We start from the raw sequence: 22,416 nt of genomic DNA, 5'->3' as shown, positions 1-22,416 counted from the left end.
TCAGCGAGTGTTGGCGCAAACATTTCCTAGGCACCTACTGTGTGCTATGTATCGTGCATTTTCACAAACAGGAAGATGTTAAGAACAGTGTGAGATGAGGCATGAACTGAAATGTCTTCAGGGGCCAGGCAGATAAAGGCAACCACTGATTTATCCCAGCATAAGAGGAGAGGTCAAACCCATCCACACCAAGCAGAAACATCTCAACCTCATGAAGCAAAGGAGAAATTAAGGAGATGACACATTTTCTTACTTGACAGGACTATCGAAGATTATGGGTTCAACTATGTTTAGAAATGCTGTTCAATGTCAAATTTGCTACTGTGGAGGTCAGTATTGGAAAGAGACAATTCTCCACATAGGAGGAAAAAAGCTCACATAATTAATATACTTGTGATTTGGTAGGATTTTTAGTCATTTGCTTCAATTGTAGCAAAATTTCCACTGTTATTAAAATGTTGCTTCCTCAACAAACCATAGAAAATAGTGTTAGATACTCATACATAAATTTCCAGGATAAATTAAATTAATATAATTTCAATTTTCAAAGTAAAGTGATTACACGTTTATAAGACTTTACATCAGAAAAAAATGCCTTAAACAAGATTATATTTTCTATGGTTTTGGAGCAGTGGACACACAGAATACTTGAGAGCAGAATTTATCAGCAGGGGTGTACAGAGTCATTTGAAGAGTTGAAAAGCATTCTGCTGCCTGATGCTGTGACAAAGCAAAACTAGCCTTAGAAATTCTGAGTCCATACCTATATATAACCACAGTCATCCAGTTCTTTTTCTTTCACAAGAAAGGGAAAGCTCAGAGCCGTTCCAGAAAATCAAGGACAAAGCAGCTCTTCTTGGCTTACCTTTCTGGACTGGGCCTTTTTCCATTTCCATGCACTTCCATGAGCAGCTCAGAAGAGTCAGCAGGAGACGCAATACTTGTGTTGAGCAGAAGGTGTTCGTGCTGAGCCAGGTACTGGGATGGGGTCTGCTTGGCGGCCCGAGCACAGTGCAGCAGTTCTCGCTGCAGCAGAGGCAGGTTGGCCTTGAAAAGAAGAGGCAGGGGCTGGAAGGCAGTTTTCCCAGTGTTGGGCCCTACACACAGGCCTCTGCACCTCCAAAGGCTTTCACAAACAGGATGACACAAAACAAAAGCCCTTCTCTCCTTGTTAGTCCAATTTCCATATGACATCCATTATACTGAGCTTAAATTATTAACTTGTCTACTGTCCCCACAAGATCTAAATCCCTTTAAGCAAGAAACTGTGCTTTATTTATCTTTGTGGCCCCAGTACAGAGTCAAAGCTCAATAAAGGTTTGTTGAACATAATAGTTGCAAAACTTAAACATTTTTGAACACTTTGACCAGTTAGAGAATTAGTAATGCCTACATGGAGAAGGCAATGGCACCCCACTCCAGTACTCCTGCCTGGAAAATCCCATGGATGGAGGAGCCTGGAAGGCTGCAGTCCATGGGGTCGCTGAGGGTCGGACACGACTGAGTGACTTCACTTTCACTTTTTACTTTCATGCATTGGAGAAGGAGATGGCAACCCACTCCAGTGTTCTTGCCTGGAGAATCCCGGGGACAGGGGAGCCTGGTGGGCTGCCATCTATGGGATCACACAGAGTCGGACACGACTGAAGTGACTTAGCATATACATAGCATATACACGGGAATAGGAGGCACTCACTCTTTCCTTTCTCATTTTAAGTCCTGGTTCCTACAATGCAGGAGACCCAGGTTTGATCCCTGGGTTGGGACGATCCCCTGGAGAAGGAAATGGCAACCCACTCCAGTACTCTTGCCTGGAAAATCCCATGGACCAAGGAGCCTGGTAGGCTACAGTCCATGGGGTCGCAAAAAGTTGGACACAACTTAGGGACTTCACTTCACTCTTTTCTGAATCCTAGGACATTCTGATAGCACAAAAACCTTCCCTTCCCGTTCTCTCTTAGAGCTGCCATGGAATTCTGTAAACAGCAATTATTCTGGCTTAGTTGGAACATGGGGTCTTGAAAAAAGTAACAGGAGTGATAGGAACGGGGCAACAAGCCTTAGACTAGTGTAGTATCTGAGTATACACAGGTGTCCCACGGGCAGAATCTATTTCTTACTGTGCTGCTCCATTGAGCACATTCCCTTATTTTGTAAAAGGATAATTCTTGATGTACTGATTATTTTTCCTTCTCCTCACACTTAAACCTCTAATGAGACAAATCATACAAAAAACCCTGTGCACCTTTAAACTTAACTATAAGTCCTTCATGTATAAAATATACTTTCCCCATACTTAATTAAAAAAATAATTATATTTTCCCTCAAATTTTAAAACAACTCAGACTGAGCTCATAATAAGCCTTTATCCCAAGGGAAACAGACGAGCAAGTGAAAGGAGAGTTTAATACATGCAAGTACTCATCCCTTTACCAACAGTTAATTTAGCAAGCACCATAATTAGTGACTGTTTTAAAGCAGAAATAAATTGACAAAAACCCAAATGCTAGCCAAAAAGCTGCCAGAACAACCTACCTCATGCTGTTTTCCAAAATAACTAGTTAAGAATAGAGAATTTGATGATATAAAACACTTTTAAAGTTTTCTATTTTATAACTTCAATCTTGTAGCAACTGTAAAAACTTAACTGGAAAATATACAATGTTAGATCTCTACGCTTATGACATGTGCCCTTTAATGAATTTTTTAAAATGTTAATTGTTTCCTATTAACACAAATTTCCCAAATCTCTCTGATTCTGGAGTCTTGGGGGAAATAATTATCTACTGGCTCTGATATACAGAAAAGAGACCAAGATAGAACTCACACAGCTGTTTCAAGGCTGAAAAAGGCATCCCAGACGGCTCTGAGAGCCCAAGGCGTCAATGCCATCAGAAAAGAGCCCAACACAGGCTGTGCATGGAGACCTGTGCATTTCCTTGCGTGTCTCTAACGTTCTCATTTAAAAAACCCCAAACACTAGAATCAGTACTTCAGTAAGTTGACTCAACCTTTTGATGCTATTACATTTTCTTAGGAAATAAAGAAGGTACAGGGGCATATTTATTTTGTCGAGACAAGAACTGATATTATGTGAGTACTCACATTGTGATAAAGGAGAAATTAAATTTCCACAAATACTGTATTGACAAAAGTCAAAATATAAAAAATTTGAGTTCAGTTTTTTTTTGTTTGTTAATAGTCTACTATTAATGAAAAGAATGAAATTCATTTGCTAGCGACGGACTGAGGATAACATTTTTAGCTTATTTGGGGTTGAAAATAAGTATTTCCTATCATCAAACCGATCCCAATGTTCATCTGTAAAAATCATTCTTCTTTCTAGCGCTTGGTAAAACCATGTAGTGGGCTGGATACGGGTCATTAGTTTCCAAACTGTGCATGGTCTAGAATACAATGGTGTCTGACCCTAGCCTTTCATTGCCTTTGACCTATTTTATAACACTGTCAACTTAACCTTTCGATGGCAATGCAAAAACTTGCTGTCTGTGAACGTGCATAAAATTACATGCAGCAAAGGTTCTAGGGACTTTTCCCTTGCCCCACTGTAGAAGCAGCCAATTTTACTTTTGTTTGCATTTTTTATTTTGGCCACACCTTGTGGCATGCAGAATCATAATTTCTGGACCAGGGACCGAAACTGTGCCCCCTGCAGTGTGGAAGGGCAGAGCTCTAACCACTGGACGGCCAGGGAATTCCCTGTTTGCATATTCTTAGCAACAATCCTGATCTATAATGTATATTCTTTGGCTTCTCTCCTGAACAGGTTATAACACTTTATAGATTCCCTCATTAATAATGAGTTGAATTAAATACAATTCAAATTGTGTCACAGACACAGGTTCAGTTTTTAAACATCTTTATGAGTTATAGTATCACTTGTTCTTTTTTTAATTTATTATTTAATTGGAAGAAAACTGCTTTACCATGTTGTGCTGGTTTCTGCTATATAACCACTCTAATCAGCTGTAATTCGAGGTCATCAGAGCATCAGGCTTGGTGCCCTGTGATATACAGCAACTCTCCACCATCTATCTATTTTGAACATGATAGTGTATATATATCAACACTACTCTTTCCATTTGTCCCACTCTCTCCCTTCAACTGTGTCCACAAGTGTGTTCTCTACGTGTGCACCTCCATTCCTTCTCTACAAACAGGTTCATCAATACATGTATATGCATTAATGTGTCTCTTGTTTTTAAAAATTACTGTTTAATAGGGAAAAATAGCACCAGTGGCACAGCACCTTTACCAACTAATCAAAATCAACACCACCAATTACGACACAAATGAACATCTATGTCTCCTGACAGCATGCAGTGATAAATGCATAACCTTGTTGTAATCATAAAGCACCATCAGAAAAACCCAAATTGAAGTATATGCTATAAAATCACACACTCTTTAAAATCCAGATCATAAGAGACTGAGAAGCTGTTCCTGATTAAAATGAACTGAAGGGAGACATGACAGTGTAATCCAACATGTGATCCTGAATTAGATGCGGGACCAAAAATCAGGACATTTTGCTAAAAAGGACATTTGTGGGACATCTGGTGAATATGAATAAGATCTATAGATAATACTGTATCAATGTTACTTTCTAGATTCGATAATTATACTAAAGTATTCATATGTATCATGCTTGCAGCTTATTCCAAAACATTTCTGTGGAAAAAATTATAGAATAATAATGATGTGATAAAATATTAACATTCAGAGAATCTGAATTTTACTGTACCATCTTAAAACTTTTTTGTGAGCACAAAATTAATTCAAAATAAAATTGTCATCTTTTATATGTAAATTTAACCCGGACTCACATATCAGGGATGCACAATAATTTTAAACAATGTCCCCAAAAGGTATGTTCCAGAGGACAATTAATTTCAGAGGACATAATTAGAAACTAGACTAAATGGGGGGAAGAGAGAAGCAAATAATGACTTCCCACATGCTCTTCCACATACCCTCAGGATTAGTCCTAACTGCAAAGGCCTCTGTTTTGACAGCCTCCACTGATAACACACACTCTTTACCCGGTGGCCACAACCAAGAGAGTGTTCAGTTACTTCTTCTGCCAAGAGCCCAACCACCGTGTCATGCATACACCTCTAGCCCACCCACTCCTGTTCCCCACCTCCCACCTGCTCCTTCTGTGTGTCATCAACAGTGTCTGCATATAAACCACAACTCAAGGCTTTTGCAACTCTCATCTCACCAAACATGAACCTTATCTGAAAACGGCACTCACATTTTCTCTAGCAGCCTCCAATAAAACAAAGACATGAAAATGTGGCAAGCTGCCCTGATGGAGATCGTAGAAGAGGGATCAGTAGCAGCTTTGAAGAAATGCTGAAGATAATTTACAATCAGTAGTTATAAAAATTACCTTGAGGAATGGAATAACAAAAGGACGAAGAGGAAAGTTTGTAGCCTCCTGGAGCTTGCAATGGAATTCTTCAATTGTTACTGTTGAGTTCTGAAAAAAGAAAATAACACTGTTCAACTTCAAAAACTGGACAGTGTTATCCTAACATAAATCTGACAGTGCTGAGCCCTTTGAAATAATGAGGATAATTCCAAGAGCACTATTGTGAACCCAGATCCCTCTCAAAAGTTAACCAGATTCTGTTTCCTTTATGAAAGAAATCCAGCCTCTTTGATTTTCTTCTCAACTGTCCCAAATCTAGTAAGTTCCCCATAAGGTTCAGCAGCCTAGGCAAAATAGGGCATTGCATTCCTCCCGTGAAGAATGGCACTGAGGTCCCCTGTCTTGAGGGGCTCATCACAAGTCACCTTAGGTACAAGTAACCAAGGGTACAGTGTTTCCAGTTGAACAGTTCCCAAATTAGTCCACAGTACCAACTTAATGACTTGGAGCCTCATTTCTTCAGTTCATTTCTTCATTGGTTCTGCCTACCTCCTAGCATCAGTTCCCTAAATCTTCTAAGCTGGAAGTTAATAACAAAAATAGGTGCTCTTCAAGTGGTCAGTTTACAAATCAGAGTACCTCCAAGTGAGCAGACTTCCACTAGCTAAATTTTAGTATTCCCAGGAAACTTTTCAGCATTTCCCCAGTATTTTTTCAAGTCTTTCTTTAAACTAGGATTCTCAGCTTCTCTAAGAGGAATATAACAATACAAATATTTTCTTCAAAGTTCACAAACCATTTTTATTTTTACTTCAATTCCTTAAAACACAGCATACTAAGTTAAAAACAAAACATTAATCTGAATTCTTGCTTGCCTAAAAGAACAATGACAACTTCAAGGATTTATTTATATAAAATCATCAAGTGTTCAAAGACGTAACATGTACCGCACAAATTATTCATCAGCAAAGTATTGCTTCTTAATAAGAAGAGATGGAAAATATATAGGTCCACCAACACAATACTGCATTAAAAATTATAATGCATTTATTATTAATTATTAATAATGCATTATTATAATGCATAATACATTAGAACACTTAGGGTGGTAGATTTGTATGCATAAATGAAGCAAGATACCTATAATATACTAAGTGAAAAACCAGTAACATAGAGGTATATTCTAATAATACATTTTTGAAAAAAACACACATTTATATAATATTTTAAGTATCTGGAAGGAAAATTACAACAGTAGTTATTTCTAGATGTGAAATTATGTTTGATTTTCCAAATATAGCATACAATATTGAGTAAAAACTAAAATATTTCTTTAGAAAAAAGAATGTATCAAATTTAACCAGGTTAAATGAAAATGTTTGAACAGTTTATCCCATTTCATATAAAAAAATTCCTTTTAAACCTGAGTGCCTGATTTTGTAAATGACAGGTATATAATGCAACCAAATCTACTGACAATCAGGGAACAAAAATTAAGTATAAGAGAAGGGCCTCCCCGGTGGCTCAGACAGTAAAGAATCTGCTTGCAATATGTGAGACCCATGTTCAATCCCTGGGTCAGGAAGGTCCCCTGGAGAAGGAAATGGCAACCCACTCCAGTGTTCTTGCCTGGAGAATTCCATGGACAGAGCAGCCTGGCGGGCTACAGTCCATGGGGCACAAAGAACAGGACATGCAGCTTGTGGGGTTTTCTAGTTCCCCAGCCAGGAACTGAACCAGGGTGCTCAGCAGTGACAGCATGGACTCCTAACCACTGGACCACGAGGGAATTCCTCAGATGTGATGTCTCGTTTGAGGTCTGCTCAGCTGTTGAATCTATAGATACAGGTCTTTTGTTATATTTTCAGCCTTTATTTTAGCCCCACATTCTTTCTTTCCTCCTACTATGACTCAGACCTCTTTCGAATCTCCAAGGTTCTATTCATTTTTTTTTAACTTCTCTATGTTGTATAGACTGGGTAGTTTTTTCAAGTGCTCTAGCTTCAAGTTTACTGATTCTTTCCAGTCTATTGTTGAGTCCATCACTGAATTTTTATAATTTCGTTATATTTGTCAGTTCTCCAATTTGCATTTAGTTCTACTTTATACCTTCTATGTCCTTGCTGAGACCTTTGTATTTCTTCATTTGTGTAACTGCTCACTGAAGCATTTTTATGATGGCTGACTCAAAACCCCTGTCAAAAAACTGTTTTTGAGGCATCCTCCATCACTGTGCCGTTGAGAACAGGAGAATCTCTGAAACTGCCAGCTGCGGTATAATCCCAAGTTTCCCACTCAACCTGTTGATCAGAAGAGGAAGGAGGGGTTCCTTACTGATGGGCAGTGGTGGGAGCTCAGACTCCCCACTAGGTCTCTTATGGGAGAGGGAAGGTTGTACATTATTATTTTTTTTTTCCTGAGCTGGTCGACTACAATAGAGTGATTTTTTTCTAAAAGTTTTCTACCTTACTTGGAAGATCCTTTCCTAGTCCTTTGGCTAGAAAAAGGTGGGTTTGTTGTGGTGGTGGTTTTTGGTTTGCTTTTGTCTGTGCTCATCAGCATTTCCTTGTTACTGATTTCTCCAGACCACAGTCCAGGATATATGATGAAAGCATAAAACCAAGGGAACTCACTGCTATGTATTTCCTTGGGTCTCAAGGTCACTAGCCAATCTGCTTTCTTCTATCTTCAAGAGTCTTAATTTTGCTTTATGTAACTGTTCTTTTTTTTTTTTTTTTGCTGTATTTGTCAGGAAGAATAGGTATACTTTACCTTTCTGTTGGAGCTTCCCTGGTGGCTCAGATGGTAAAGGATCTGCCTGCTAATGTGGGAGACCTGGGTTTGATCCCTGGGTTGGGAAGATCCCTTGGAGAAGGGAATGACAACATACTCCAGAGTTCTTGCCTGGAGAATTCCACGGACAGAGCAGCCAGGTTCGACTCGCAGAGTCGGACTCAACCAGAGTGACTTACACACACCTTTTTTTTTACATCTCTGAATCAGACTGGACATGACCATATCATATTCCATTAAACTGAGGTACTGTCATTTACTCAGGCATTTATAGAACATTTAGCTGGTTCTAATTTTTTTTGGCCTTATAAATACTGTTAGTGCACATTGGTTGTCATTTTCTTAGGATGAATGTCAAGGAGAAATACTGGGAAGTCAAAGGAACTGTCTAGTTTAAGGCATAAACTACCTTCCAGAATGTGTATTTTCCAGATAAGTAGCCAGAGTAGAAAACATTTATCTTTACCTTGCAGTGGAAATTGCCACCCTTGCTTCCTGGTATAGTTAAGGACAACCAGGACCTTACCTCTTACACAACAGAAATACCAAATGCACACAGGTGAACTAAACTCTGGCTATGCTACCTATGTGATCTTTTCTGACTGTGCTAAGCAAGCTTTCTCCACATGGAATGACTGTGCATTTATATATGCTTGCCAAAATCTTAACCATTCCTTACGTAAATAGAAGATCAAATAAGGCTTTCACGGATTGGGGAAATATAATAATCTAAAGGTGTTAATTTTCTACCAAATTAGACAAGTTTTCACCAAGAGGGTAGAAAAAAAGAAAAAGAAAAGGGAAAAAGGAAAAAAAAGACAGGAAAAAGAACAGACTGGTAAGCTCAAATGCAACATACATAAGACAATCATTTTATTTACAAATAATGACAGTTTTGTTTATCTTTTTCCAATCCTTATATCTTATTTACTAGGCTATAATGTTCAGGTTTACAGAGAATAGACTTTCTATCTGGTTCCTATTATCTGAGGGAAAGCTTTTGAAATTTCACCATTAAGCAGAGGTCTGCTGAAGGTTTTCGGTTTATACATACAACTGTCATCAGATTAAGGAAATTCCTGCTAGGTGTGCATTTTTTAACAACAAATAGATATTAAATTTAACAAACATTTGTCTCCAAATATAGTTTCAATACCAATTACTATAGATTACATGTTTCCGTAAGCCCTCAAAATTTCTACACCGAAACTTCATTTCCAATATTTGGAAGCACAGCCTTTGGGAGATGACTAGGTCAGGAGGACAGAACCCTAATGAATGGCATTAGAGCTCTTATAAAAAAGATCCCAGAAAGCTCTCTTGCCTCTTCCGCCCTGTGAGGACACAGTGAGAAGACCATCTATGAACCAGGAAGTGGGCTCTCACCAGACACCTAATATGCTGAACTTTGATCTTGAACTTACCAACCTTGAGAGCTGTGAGAAATGAATATTTGTTGTTTATAAGCCACCTATTCTTTAATACTCTATTATAAAAGCCCAAAAGGACTAAGACACTCATCTTTTTAAAAATCTATTTTAATTAGAGGATAACTGCATTATAATCTTGTATTGGTTTCTAATGTCCGACAATGTGAATCAGCCATAAGCAGATATATATCCTCTAACCCTTGAGGCTCTCTCCCCACCCCCGCCATCCTACCCCTCTAGGTTTTCACAGAGCAGCAGGCTGAGCACCCTGTGTTATACAGCAATATCCCACTAGCTATCTATTTTACACATGGTAACGTATGTATTTCGATGCTACTAAATTTGTCCCACCCTCTTCTTCCCCCACTGTGTCCACAAATCCATTTGCCTATGTCTGCATAAAATGCTGATCTTTTTTTTTTTTTAAATAAGCTTATTTATTTTTATTTATCTATCTATCTAGTTTTGGCTATTCTGGGTCTTTGTTGCTGTGTGGGCTTTTCTCCGGTTGCAGCGAGTGGGGGCTATTCTCTAGTTGCAGTACACAGGCTTCTCATTGCAGTGGCTTCTCTTGTGGAGCACAGGCTCTAGGATGTACCAGCTTCAGCTGCTGTGGTACGTGGGTGCCACGTTGTGGCTCCCAGGCTCCAAGGCATATGTGCAATAGTTGTGACACATGGGCTTAACTGCTCTGCAGTGTGTGGGACTGTCCCAGATTAGGGATTGAACCCGACTCTCCTACACTGGGCAGGTAGATTCTTTACCACTGAGCCACCAGGGAAGCCCCAAGATGTTGATCTCAGTGAAAATCTCAATATGTGAGAATATAAACTGGCATAAACTTGGAAAAACAATTTGGCCTTATATACTAAATTTACATACATGTATACCCTATGATTCTTGCCTGGAAAATCCCCTGGATGGAGGAGCCTGGTAGGCTGCAGTCTATGGGGTCGCTAAGAGTTGGACACAACTGAGCGACTTCCCTTTCACTTTTTACTTCCATGCATTGGAGAAGGAAATGGCAACCCACTCCAGTGTTCTTGCCTGGAGAATCCCAGGGACGGGGGAGCCTGTTGGGCTGCCGTCTATGGGGTCGCACAGAGTGGGCTAAGTCACTGGAGTGACTTAGCATAGCCTATGAAATCACAATTCCACTGTTCAGTGCAATGCTTGCATACATGTACTATACATAAAAATGCTCATTATTTACAATGGCCTTTGTACAGAATAGACAATATAGTTGGTCAACAATTGCTAACCTTAGGAAAGCCTGCTTGCAATGTTGGGGCACTGACTGGTGTCTAGGAACTTATAATTTCCTACACTGATACAAAACTTTTCATAACTGAAAAAGTGAAAGCATCTCAAGTATTCATCAATGGATGAAGGCATAAGCAAAACATAGTGTGTATGTGTGTGAGTGTGTGTATAATGAAGTATTAACTCATAACAGGGAGAAAATTGTAAGACATGCTACAACATGACTCTAGACTAATAGGGTGAACCTTGACAATATTATATAACTGAAATAAGCCGGCCACAAAAAGATAAATACTGTGCTTTCACTAATATGAGGTACCTAGAGTAGTCAAGTAGAATGATGGCTGACAGAGCTGAGGAAAGAATGAAACAGGGAATCATTGCTTAAGGGCACAAGTTACAGTTCCAAAAGATAAAAAAACTTCTGAAGGTAGATGGTGGTTGATGTTGCACAACAATGAGTATATTTAGTACCAGTGAACTGTGCACTTAAAAATGGTTAAGATGAAAAAAACAGTTAAGGTGGTAAATTTTGTGCTATGTGTATCTTACCACCTCATGATCAAACAATTAAAAAATCTGAAAGAGAAAAAAAACGAAACTTTAACCCAAGCACAACCATTTAAAAGAGACAATTGGCTATATCTACGTTTGGCTCAGATGGTAAAGAATCTACCCGCAATTCAGGAGACCTAGTTTCGATCTCTGTGTCGGGAAGATCCCCTAGAGAAGGGAATGGCACCCTACGCCAGTACTCTTGCCTGGAGAATCCCATGAACAGAGGAGCTTGGCAGGCTGCAGTTGATAGATTTGCAAATTCGGACATGACTGAGCAACTAACACTTTCACTGTCGAGGACTAGCAAACCACTCCACTGTATCCTCAAGATGTTTTCTCTTCAAGTCTTCTCTGCTCTCCTTGAGATAGAGACTCCAAACAAACAAACAAAACGTATATTTTCATAGCTCATAGCTGGAAAAAATTCGTTTTGTGTGTGCATGCATGTGCAAATGAGCTGTCATTTTTTCCTTTTACTCTTGAAATTAAGCAGATGCTACTTAAAGTAATTTGCTGCTGGAAATGGCATCAGACAAATTCTGATGTCTACTTTGCTTCCAATTATGTTCAAACTCATTTTGACATTTAAGGTAAATTTTATTAGTCTAGAGTCAGAAAGACTTTTCCATGGTACTCTAAAATCTGACCAATAAACAGACCCCCCGTCACCCCAAACAAAGAAACAAAAACACCTTCCCTCAATGGATGACAGTACTATTTTTACAAGCTCTGATTTATGCTCAACACTAACTTTCCTTCTAGGAGTCTGGAGTTTCATACATGCTGCACAGAGTGCCTATGTGCCCACTCATCGAGTGTTTAATGGGGTTCCTTGGGTAGAAACATCACACATATGCTGCTGTTATCTTCACAGATGGGATACAGGGGAAAAAGGAAGCCTACACATGGATTCCTCCAGATCCTGACTGTGTCTCACCTTTCTGATCCAGCTGCGTATTCTTATTATATTTCTGTATTAAATCTCAGCTCTGGGCACAACAATATGCCAAATCCCGAGAATTCTAGCAAATCTCAAAACGTGGGAGTGGTGTTGGGGGACCTATGATGCTGCCTCAAAATGTAAGAAACTCAAATGTCCATTGAAAACTATAAACTGTGGTTAAGCTGCCAATGCAGGGGACACAGGTTCGATTCATGGTCCAGGAAGATTCTACATGCTGCAGAGCAACTAAGCCTGTGCAAGACAACCACTGAAAGCCTTGCTCTAGACCCCATGTTCTGCAACAAGAGAAATCACAGCAATGAGAAGCCCATGAATTGCAGATACAGAGTAGTCTCCACCTGCTGAAACTAAAGAAGTCCTTGTGCAGTAACGACAACCCGACACAGCCCAAAATAAATATTTTTATACAGTATAAATTGTGGTATATTTCTACAATGAAACATTATACAGCAATGATAATGAACCACCACTAATAACCACAGTTGTACAAAACAACAGGGACAGAATCTCGCATGATAAAGAAGTCATTTATTACATTTTGCCTTGTATGAAAGTGGTTTCTTCTACACAATACTGAGTAATGTTTTAAAGCAGCAGTTCATAAACTTTTATAGTCTCGTAAACCCTCTAATTATTGTGGGTTACATCTATCAATAATCACTATCTCTGAAAATAAAACTGAGAAGTAAAAACAATTGTTATGGATACAAACTTTTGTAAGGAAATAAAAACCAAGTCTGCAAATGCATGCCAGACACTACCGTAGAACAGTTGGCCCCTGTTCCTTGGATGACGAGAGGGGAGTGCACTCCTGGGATGCATAGGATATCTCCTACAGAGAGCTACTTCTCCAGAATCAGGAAATGTAACTAACCTACCACATACAAAAAAATACAAATAGAAACGTAGACAAAATGAGGCAACAGAAGAATGTTTCAGACAAAGGAACAAAATAAAACCCCAGGAGAACAGGTGATGTAGAGATAGGCAATCCACCCAAGAAAGAGTTCAGAATAATGACTGTAAAGATGATCAAAGAATTTGGGAGGAAAATGGATACACAGAAGAATAAAGCAGAACTTTTCAAGAAACAATTAGAAAATAATAAAAAACAACCCAAAAGAGGTGAAGAATACAATAACTGAAATGAAAAATTCACTAAAAGGAATCAATAGTAGACTAAATGAGGTAGAATTATCGATAAATGAGCTGAATGACAAAGTATGGAAATCACTGCTACCAAACAGAAAAAAGAATGAACAGAAATGGAGACAGTGTAAGAGACCTCTAGAACAACATCAAGTGCGGTAATGTTTGCATTATAGGGGACACCGAAGGAGAAGAAAGAGAAAGAGACTGAGAAAATATTAAGAGTTGATAGCTGGAAACTTCTTTAACCTGGAAGCCCAGGAAGCACTGTCCTATACAGGATTAATCTACAGAAAAACACACCAAGACACATTTGTAAACAAAATGACAAAAATTAAAGATAAACAGAGAATATTAAAAGCAATAAGGGAAAAGTAACAAATAACATACAAAGGAACTCCAGTAAGGCTATCTTATCAGCTGATTTTTTAGCAAAAACTGCTAAAAAAAGAGGAGTGGCACAATACACTTAAAGTGATGAAAAAATTAGGAAATGGAAAAGCTTACTGGTAAAGGCAAATATAAATAAAGGCAAGAAATCATCCATACACAAAGCTCCTGGAGGGTGGGGCAGACTAAAGTAGCAACATTTCCATATCCACAATAAGCAGTTAAGGGACACATAAAACAATTAGATGTAAAATATAAAACCCAAAACAGTAATCATGAGGGGAGCAGAGTACAAAATGCAGAGTATCTAAAACTCTTCTGAAAGAAATCAGCAACTTACAACAAGCATGTGCATATATATATAGAGAGAGAGAGAGAGAGACCACTATACAAAAACCTAATGGTAACTGCAAAACAAAAATCTGTAATATATCTACACACAAAAAAGGAATTCAAACACAACAGCAAAGATAGTCATCAAATCACAGAAGAGAACAAAAGAAGAAAGGAAAAAAAGGACCTAAAATACAAATCCAAAAAACAATGAACAAAATGGCAATATAAGCATATATACTGATAATTACCTTAAATGTAAATGAACTAAGTGCTCCAACCAAAGGACAGACTGGCTGAATGGACACAAAAACAGGACCCATATATATGCTGCCTAAGCCTGGCGGGCTACAGTCCAAAGGGTTGCGTACAGTCAGATAGGACTAAGTGACTGAGCATGAGGTATGTGTCAGATCTCGAGACACATATAGACTGAAGGAGAGGAGATGGGAAAAGGTATTCCAAGCAAATAGAAATCAAAATAAAGTCAGAGTGGCAATACTCATATCAGACAAAATAGACTTTAAAGACTGTGACTGGGAATTACCTAGTGGTCCAGTGGTTAGGATACCATGCTCTCACTGTCGAGGGCTCAGGTTCAATTTCTGGTCGGGGAACTAAGATTCCACAAGCTGAGTGGCATGGCCGAACCTCTCTCCCCCCGACCAAAAAAAAAACCCACCAAATATAATGATCAAAGAATCAACCCAAGAAGACAGAACAATTGTAATATATATATGCACCCAACACAGGAGCAATATAAAGGCAAATGTTAACAGACACAAAGAACCTTAATACTCTGTTTAATCAATGAACATATCACCCAGACAGAAAATCAATAAGGAAATACAGGTCTTAAGTGACAAATTATACCAGATGGACTTAATTGATATTTATAGGGCATTCCATCTGAAAGCAGCAGGATACTCACTCTTTTCAAGTGCTAATGGAACATTCTGCAGGACAGATCACATGCTGGGCAATTAAAGCATCAGAAAACTGAAATCATATCAAGTATCTTTTAAAACACAAACACACAGAGGTTAAACAATATGCTACTAAACAACCAATGGATCACTGAAGAAATCGAAGAGGAAATTAAAAAAAAATACCTGGAGACAAATAAAAATATGACACCCCAAAACCTATGGGTTGCAGCAAAAGCAGTTCTAAGAGGGAAGTTTACAGTGATACTAATTTACCTCAGGTAATATGAAAAATCTCAAATAAACAACCTAAGCTTACACCTAAAGCAGCTAGAGAATGAAGAAAAAACAAATCCCAAAGCTAGCAGAAGGAAAATAGCATAAAGATCAGAGCAGAAATAAATGAAGTGGAGATTTTAAAAAATGATCAATGAAACTAAGAACTGGTTCTTTGAAAAGATAAATAAAACTGATAAACCTTTAGTCAGATTAATAAAAAAAGAGGTGGCACAAATCAATAAAATAAGAAATGAAAAAGCAGAAGTTACAACCAATACCACAGAAAAATGAAAGGCTGTAAGAGACTATTAGGAGCAACTATATGCCAACAAAAGGGACAACCTAGAAGAAATGGACAAACTTTTAGAAACATACAATCTGCCATGTGAACTATGGAGAAATAGAAAATATGAGTGGGCCAATTACCAGTAATGAAATTAAATACGTAATTAAAAAACTCCCAACAAACAAAAGTTCAGGACCAGGTGGCTTCACAGGTGAATTATACCAAACATTTAGAGAAGAGTTAACACATATCCTCCTGAAACTATTCAAAAACTTGCAGAGGGGCGAATACTTCCAAACTCATTCTATTAGGTGACAATCACCCTGATAAAGATATTACAAAAAAAGAAAACTACAGGTTAATACCACTGATGAACATAGATGGAAAAATCCTCAACAATACTAGCAAACCAATTCCAACAATACTTTAAAAGGATTATACACCATGAATAATCAGAAATCAATCAATGTAATACATGACATTAACAAACTTAAGAATAAAAACCATATTATCATCTCAATAGACTCAGAAAAAGCTTCTGATAAAATCCAATATCTGTTTATGATTAAAAACTATGTCTACCAAAGAGGAAAGTGGGAGAGGGACAGATTAAGAATTTGGGGTTTACAGATACACACTATTATGTATAATACAGATATACAAACCTCTCTGCTACATAACTTAATAAAAGAGAGCTGGATTCTTCCGCATTTAATGTGTTGCAATATCCTACATCATATAATCTCTAGAAAATTTCATTGAACAGTCATGAGAGAATTAAGAGTCGAAACGTAAGTAATACTTTAATATTATTATGAAAATGCTTTTGACCTCCTGGGCTTCCTGAAAGGGTCTTGAGAAATCCAAGGGCTCACTAATTACACTTTGAGAACTGCCAAGTTGTGTGAATCATCTTTATTACATAAGAGGCTAATATGCAGGAGCACAGTGTGCTTTTAGTTGAGGTAAATCTTGAGGAATTCAATTTACAAACATTAAGAACTGGTAGCTCTTCTCTTACATATACTGAGAGTTGAACCCTCCCAGGTGTCAATGTAAGAAAATCTCTAACTTATAGTATGGATTCGTCCCTCAGTATAGGCAAAAAAAAAATTATGTGTACCTTGAAAATCCTAAAGAAACTGTATTTGTATGAGGAAACAATGCACCAGGCACTGAATATATTATTAAGTAACAAAACTTAGTGGAACCTCAGTGGATCTCTTGAAACTTAGTTTTAAGACAAATTCAAAGTTGCTTAAAGGAATTAAATTGATAAACATTATCCACAACTGAAATCCATGATTCAATACTATTCTACAAATTAATCTAGACTGTAGAATTTACCACACTGCTACAAGTTTGGGAATGAGGAGAAGTATGCGCAAATTTCTCTGCTGGCTTCAGTTCTGAGCCACATACTCAAAGCAGTCATTGACAGTGATGCCGTACTTACCACCAGCGCTAGAACAAGAGTCCGCACCTTCTCCCCAATCTCAGGTGAGATGTCATTGCCAAACTGCTGCAGAGTGGTGAGGAAGCGTTTCAACTTGCTGAGCTGCCGAGCACCACAAGTGGCTGGCAACTGTTGGTTAGTTAGTGCAGATGATGTGGAAGAGGCAGGACCATTGCTGAATCTTTGTGGTGGTGATGGGGCGCCGTTAAGGGTAGGAGGAGAATGGTTGATGCCATTGCTCACTAAAAGAAAAACTTGGTTTAAGTGCAAATCACAATGATCCCTGTTAATTTCTTATTTTTGCATTCTCTTTCATTTATTGATTTGAATTTTGTAATTCACATGATAAAAGCATATAGAAGACACTGATTCAGCCCTCAACAACACTGCTTTACAATGAGACAGACTGCCTGATAAAAAACGGTTAACAGAGTAACATAGACATGTTGAGAGGAGTGTTGAGAGCCACAAGAGCAAAGAGAAGGGACATCTAACTTCTGCAGGTGTTGGGGGTGGGGAGGAAGGGTAGCTTTTAAGACTTCTTGCAGTGGGTTGCATGAGCAGAATCTGGTAGAATCTATTTCCAACAGGACATTGATCCCAACTTCAGACTCCCAAAGAAGCAAAGCGGTCAATTAAATATATAGCATTTGAACAAGATTATCAGAAAGCAGAGAGTTGCGTTAATATGATATTTTTTTTCCTACCCCATAGGTTTATTGATTTATTCCTACAATGAGATATATATGTATCTCTTTGACCATTCAGAATATTCACGTTCATCAAAATCTGTTTTTCTCTGCCTTGATAGTGCCAAGCGTCTTCTAGATACCATATGGGATACTTCCATTCTATATTTCTGCTCTAATGATAATATATGTGATTAATTAGTTTTCCTATTTGCCCATTGTTCTGAACACTGATTTCTTGTAGTTTTAATCTGGAACACAGCTCTAGAGCTATGGTCTTGGAGGCAAAGTCCCTTCTTCCCTGATGAATGAAATAAATATGCCTAAGTGTCAATAGATTTTTATTTAGTCATTTCCAGGCCTGAAAATTTAGCAAAAGAAAACAATGTCTAAAAACACATCACCTGTATTAAGAAGCATTATTTGACAGACTGTGTGACAGAGGAGCCTGGCAGGCTACAGTCCATGAGGTCGCAAAGAGCTGGACATAACAAAAGCGACTCAGCACGCATGCATGTTGCTCCTACTAGATTTCATAACTTTTCTGTGCTATGTACATGTGCCCCTTATTTTACTTACCAAATTATACTTAGTTCTTGCTATATTTGCACTGCCTTGAAAGACTGTCCAATTCTTGATAAATATACATCTGTGTATATCATAATTAGCTATCAAAGCATATATTAAAATGTTGCTAAAACGCTCACTGCATAGAGGGTTAACAGGCTGAGAAAAAAGATGGTGATCTTCCTACTGTCTTCCAGGAAAGGACATTAGAGCTACTACTGGCAAGGAAGGTTTAACACTCAACCTCAGCAATTCAGAAAATTAGCTGCAAAGGTGTTCACAGAAAGGCCCACTGCTACTGGAGAGCTGCCCTCTTTTGAAGCAACTCATAAATATAATACATTACCATGCTTTTGGCCACTCTGATACTTACTTGGCATGATCACATTTTCTGAAATAACACATATTCACCCCTAAACAGTCAAGTATGGAGGTCAAAAGGGCTCAATTTAGTTACACATACAGATACACATACAATTCTACAGTGTGTATCTTGAAATCTGAATGATAGTCTAGATTTAAATCTGCTTCACTTCAAAGACACTACCTTTATCTAAGGCTGTTTAACTGTGAGATAAAATTACAGAAATTAAGGGGAAAAGATACCAAACTTCATATCATAAATTCTGGCTCAAATTGCTCCAGTTGCCAGTTACTTAACTTCAAATGTTTTGGGACTATAAATAATTAAATCTTCTTTTTAAAATTGAGGTTTTAGGGCTAAATTTGTTACAGGGTTTGGGGAAATTCAGCTTTAGTAGATAGTACCAAAAAACGTTCTTATAAACAATGTATTGTTCAAGTTGCTTCACACATACTCTCACCAAGACTTGATGTTCTATTTCATTCTGAACATTCTTGGGTGTACACAATACTACATTGGTTTTAGTTCCTTTTTGACTAATAAGGCTGAGCAACTTATTATACATTTATTGTCTTAATAGGATTGTTATGGACTAAATTATATCACCCTCTCAAATTCCTGTGTTGAAGTTCTGATCACCAGAGTACCTTAGAACGTGACTGTATTTGGAGACAGGGACCTTAAAGGTTAAATGACGTCATGAACCTAGGTCGTAATCAAACATGACTATTGTAAGAAGAGGAAGAAGCATCAAGGATGCACACGCACAAGGAAAGGGTAGGAGATGACAGAGCAAGAAGGCAGCTCTCTTCAAGACAGAGAGAGAGAGCCTCTGAAAAAACCAATCTGCTGACATCTTGATCTTAGACCTCTAACCTCCAGACCTGTGAAAAAATAAGTTTCTGTCGTTTAAATCACCCAGTCTTTGGAATTTTGTTAAAGCAGCCCTACTAAACTAATAAAACAATCATTTTCTTTTGTAAAAAAACCTTACCATGACACTCGTGGAGTAGTTCAATAATTTTATAAAATTTACTTTGAATCCTATGAACCAGTATAATAATTGAAAATTCATCCTTTTAGAGTCAAAGAAATTAAAATAGATACTTTTAAGTCAAAAATATGAAAACAAAATATTTATACTACTAAATTTCCAAGTACCTGAAAGAGTTATGTACTATTCTCTGAGGGAAAAAGAAACAACCAAATATATGTGTGTATTGTTAATAGCCATTAAGAAAATGTTGAGCAGTGAATATAGAAGACTTAATGACATTCATTTAGATCCAAACGTCACTGTAAACCACAAACCCAAGCAACTAAGAGGTCTCACGTGCTGTAGGAGTGAACGACACAGGCCTGGGTCCTCCGGGATTTATTGGTGGAAGGGGCGGCATGGTGGGAGGGGAGGATCTTGACTGTATCTTCACTTCCACAGGAGATCCAGGCATCGCTGGCACCCTTTTGTCAGCACCCACTGTAAAGAATAAAAGGAATGGAAGTCAGAATTTTCTATAAAATAATAAAAACAGTGACAACAATCTGAAATATTATGTTGGTGCAAATGTAATTGCCATTTTTGCATTGTTGAAATTTGCTGTTTGATAGTGGAATACAATGGCACCCCACTCCAGTACTCTTGCCTGGAAAATCCCATGGATGGAGGAGCCTGGTTGGCTGCAGTCCATGGGGTCGCTAAGAGTCGGACACGACTGAGCGACTTCATTTCACTTTTCACTTTCATGCATTGGAGAAGGAAATGGCAACCCACTCCAGTGTTCTTGCCTGAAGAATCCCAGGGACGGGGGAGGAGCCTGATGGGCTGCCGTCTATGGGGTCACAAAGAGTCGGACATGACTGAAGTAACTTAGCAGCAGCAGCAGTGGAATACATTCTTAAATTAATGAACACACAGTGCGGGGGTGGATCAAGTTTTGCAAAGCAGACGAAAGCCTTGAAGATGAGGAGTGCAGTGGCCAGCCACTGGAAGCTGACAACAACAACCGAGAGCAATCAGTGAAGCTGATCCTCTTGCAACTACATGAGAAGTTGCCCAAGAACTCAACGTCGACCATTCTATGGTCATTTGGCCTTTGAAGCAAATTGGAAAGGTGAAAAAGCTTGATAAGCAGGTTCCTCATGAGCTGACTCCAAGTCCAAAAAAATCGTCATTTTTTGAAGTGTTGTCTTCTCTTATTCCACACAATAACAATGAACCATTTCTTGATTGGATTATGACATGTGACGAAAAGAGGATTTTATATGACAGCTGGTGATGAGCAGCTCAGTGGTTGGACCAAGAAGCTCCAAAGCACTTCTCAAAGCCAAACTTGCACCAAAAAATGTCATAGTCACTGTTTGGTGGTCTGCTGCCCGTCTGATCCATTACAGCTTCCTGAATCCCAGCCAAACCATTAACAAATCGATGAGATGCACCGAAAACTGCAATGCCTACAGCTGGCATTGGTCAACAGAAAGGGCCCAATTCTCTACAACTTCCGACTGTACGTTGTACAACCAGTGCTTCAAAAGTTGAATGAATTGGGATATAAAGTTTTGCCTCATCCTCCACTGACCTCTTGTCAACCAAACACCACTTCAAACATCGACAACTTTTTGCAGGGAAAATGCTTTCACAATCAGCAGGAGGTAGAAAATGCTTTCCAAGAGTTGGTCAAATTCCGAAGCACGGGTTTTTCGGCTACAGGAGTAAACAAACTTCTTTCTCTTTGGCAAGTATGTGCTGATTGTAATGGTTCCTATTTTGATTAATAAAGATGTGTTTGAGCCTGGTTACAATAATTTATAATTCATGTTCTGAATCTGTACTTACTTTTGTGCCAACCTAATACCAACATATCTACCTAGAGGACTAAGAAGTTATGAAGATGATTACTTAGTACAATAGGCTGAATGGTGGTTGCCCAAAATATGTTCACCTCTTAATTCCTTGACTGTGAATGTTTCCTTATTTGGAAAAAAGGGTCCTTGAAGACATAATTAAGGATCTTGAGGGAAGGAGATTATCCTGGATTATCTGAGTAGTTTCTAAATCCCATGTCCTTATAAGAGGAGGGAAAAGACAGACAGAGGGAAGTCTACCTGAAGACAGACCTAGGCTCACAGAGAGAACACCATGTGACAATGGAGGCAGAGATTGGAACAGTGCCATCTGCAAGCTAAGGAATGCCAAGAATTGTCAGTAACTACCTAAAATCAGAAGACAAGGATAAAAAAGATTCTTTCTCTGAGGCCACGAATGAATCAACCCTGCTGATACCTTGATTTTGGACATCTGGCCTCTTGAACTGTAAGAGAATAGTGTTGTTTTAAGTCACTCAGTTTGTGGTACTTTGTTATGGCAATCCTAGGAATCTAAGACAAGGCAGCGAGGTCAAGGGATTATGTGACACAAGGGTTAACAGTGAGAACAGTGGCTGGGAAAGAAAGAAACCAGCTTATGAATTCAGCTTATCTCAACTGCATTCTTTCTTGACTTCTAATAAATTAATCAAAGTAGTGGGGAGTGGATAGCTAATTTGGGACTATGCAGACAAGTGAACATCAATTG

General features: G+C 38.4%; 1 protein-coding gene across 6 annotated transcripts in view; it reads right to left on the bottom strand.

The window, feature by feature from the left end:
- The window catches only part of CBFA2T2 (CBFA2/RUNX1 partner transcriptional co-repressor 2), a 144,007-nt gene that overhangs the window by 25,660 nt on the left and 95,931 nt on the right, over nt 1-22,416 (bottom strand). For all 6 annotated transcript variants that reach the window (XR_011570193.1, XM_019972271.2, XM_070801518.1 and 3 more), the window contains exons 2-5: nt 20,179-20,322; nt 17,226-17,467; nt 5,417-5,506; nt 866-1,047 (exon numbers count right to left, since the gene is read on the bottom strand). Coding sequence is in view for 5 of the 6 variants with exons in the window: in XM_019972271.2 (XP_019827830.2) it covers nt 866-1,047; nt 5,417-5,506; nt 17,226-17,467; nt 20,179-20,322 (658 nt within the window). In the remaining variant the exon portion in view is untranslated. The remainder of the gene's footprint in view (nt 1-865; nt 1,048-5,416; nt 5,507-17,225; nt 17,468-20,178; nt 20,323-22,416) is intronic.

The sequence above is a fragment of the Bos indicus genome, chromosome 13, assembly GCF_029378745.1.
Source record: "Bos indicus isolate NIAB-ARS_2022 breed Sahiwal x Tharparkar chromosome 13, NIAB-ARS_B.indTharparkar_mat_pri_1.0, whole genome shotgun sequence".
Classification (NCBI taxonomy): domain Eukaryota; kingdom Metazoa; phylum Chordata; class Mammalia; order Artiodactyla; family Bovidae; genus Bos; species Bos indicus.
The sequence above is the reverse complement of the archived record's forward strand: the minus strand, read 5'-3'. Positions and strand labels throughout refer to the sequence as shown.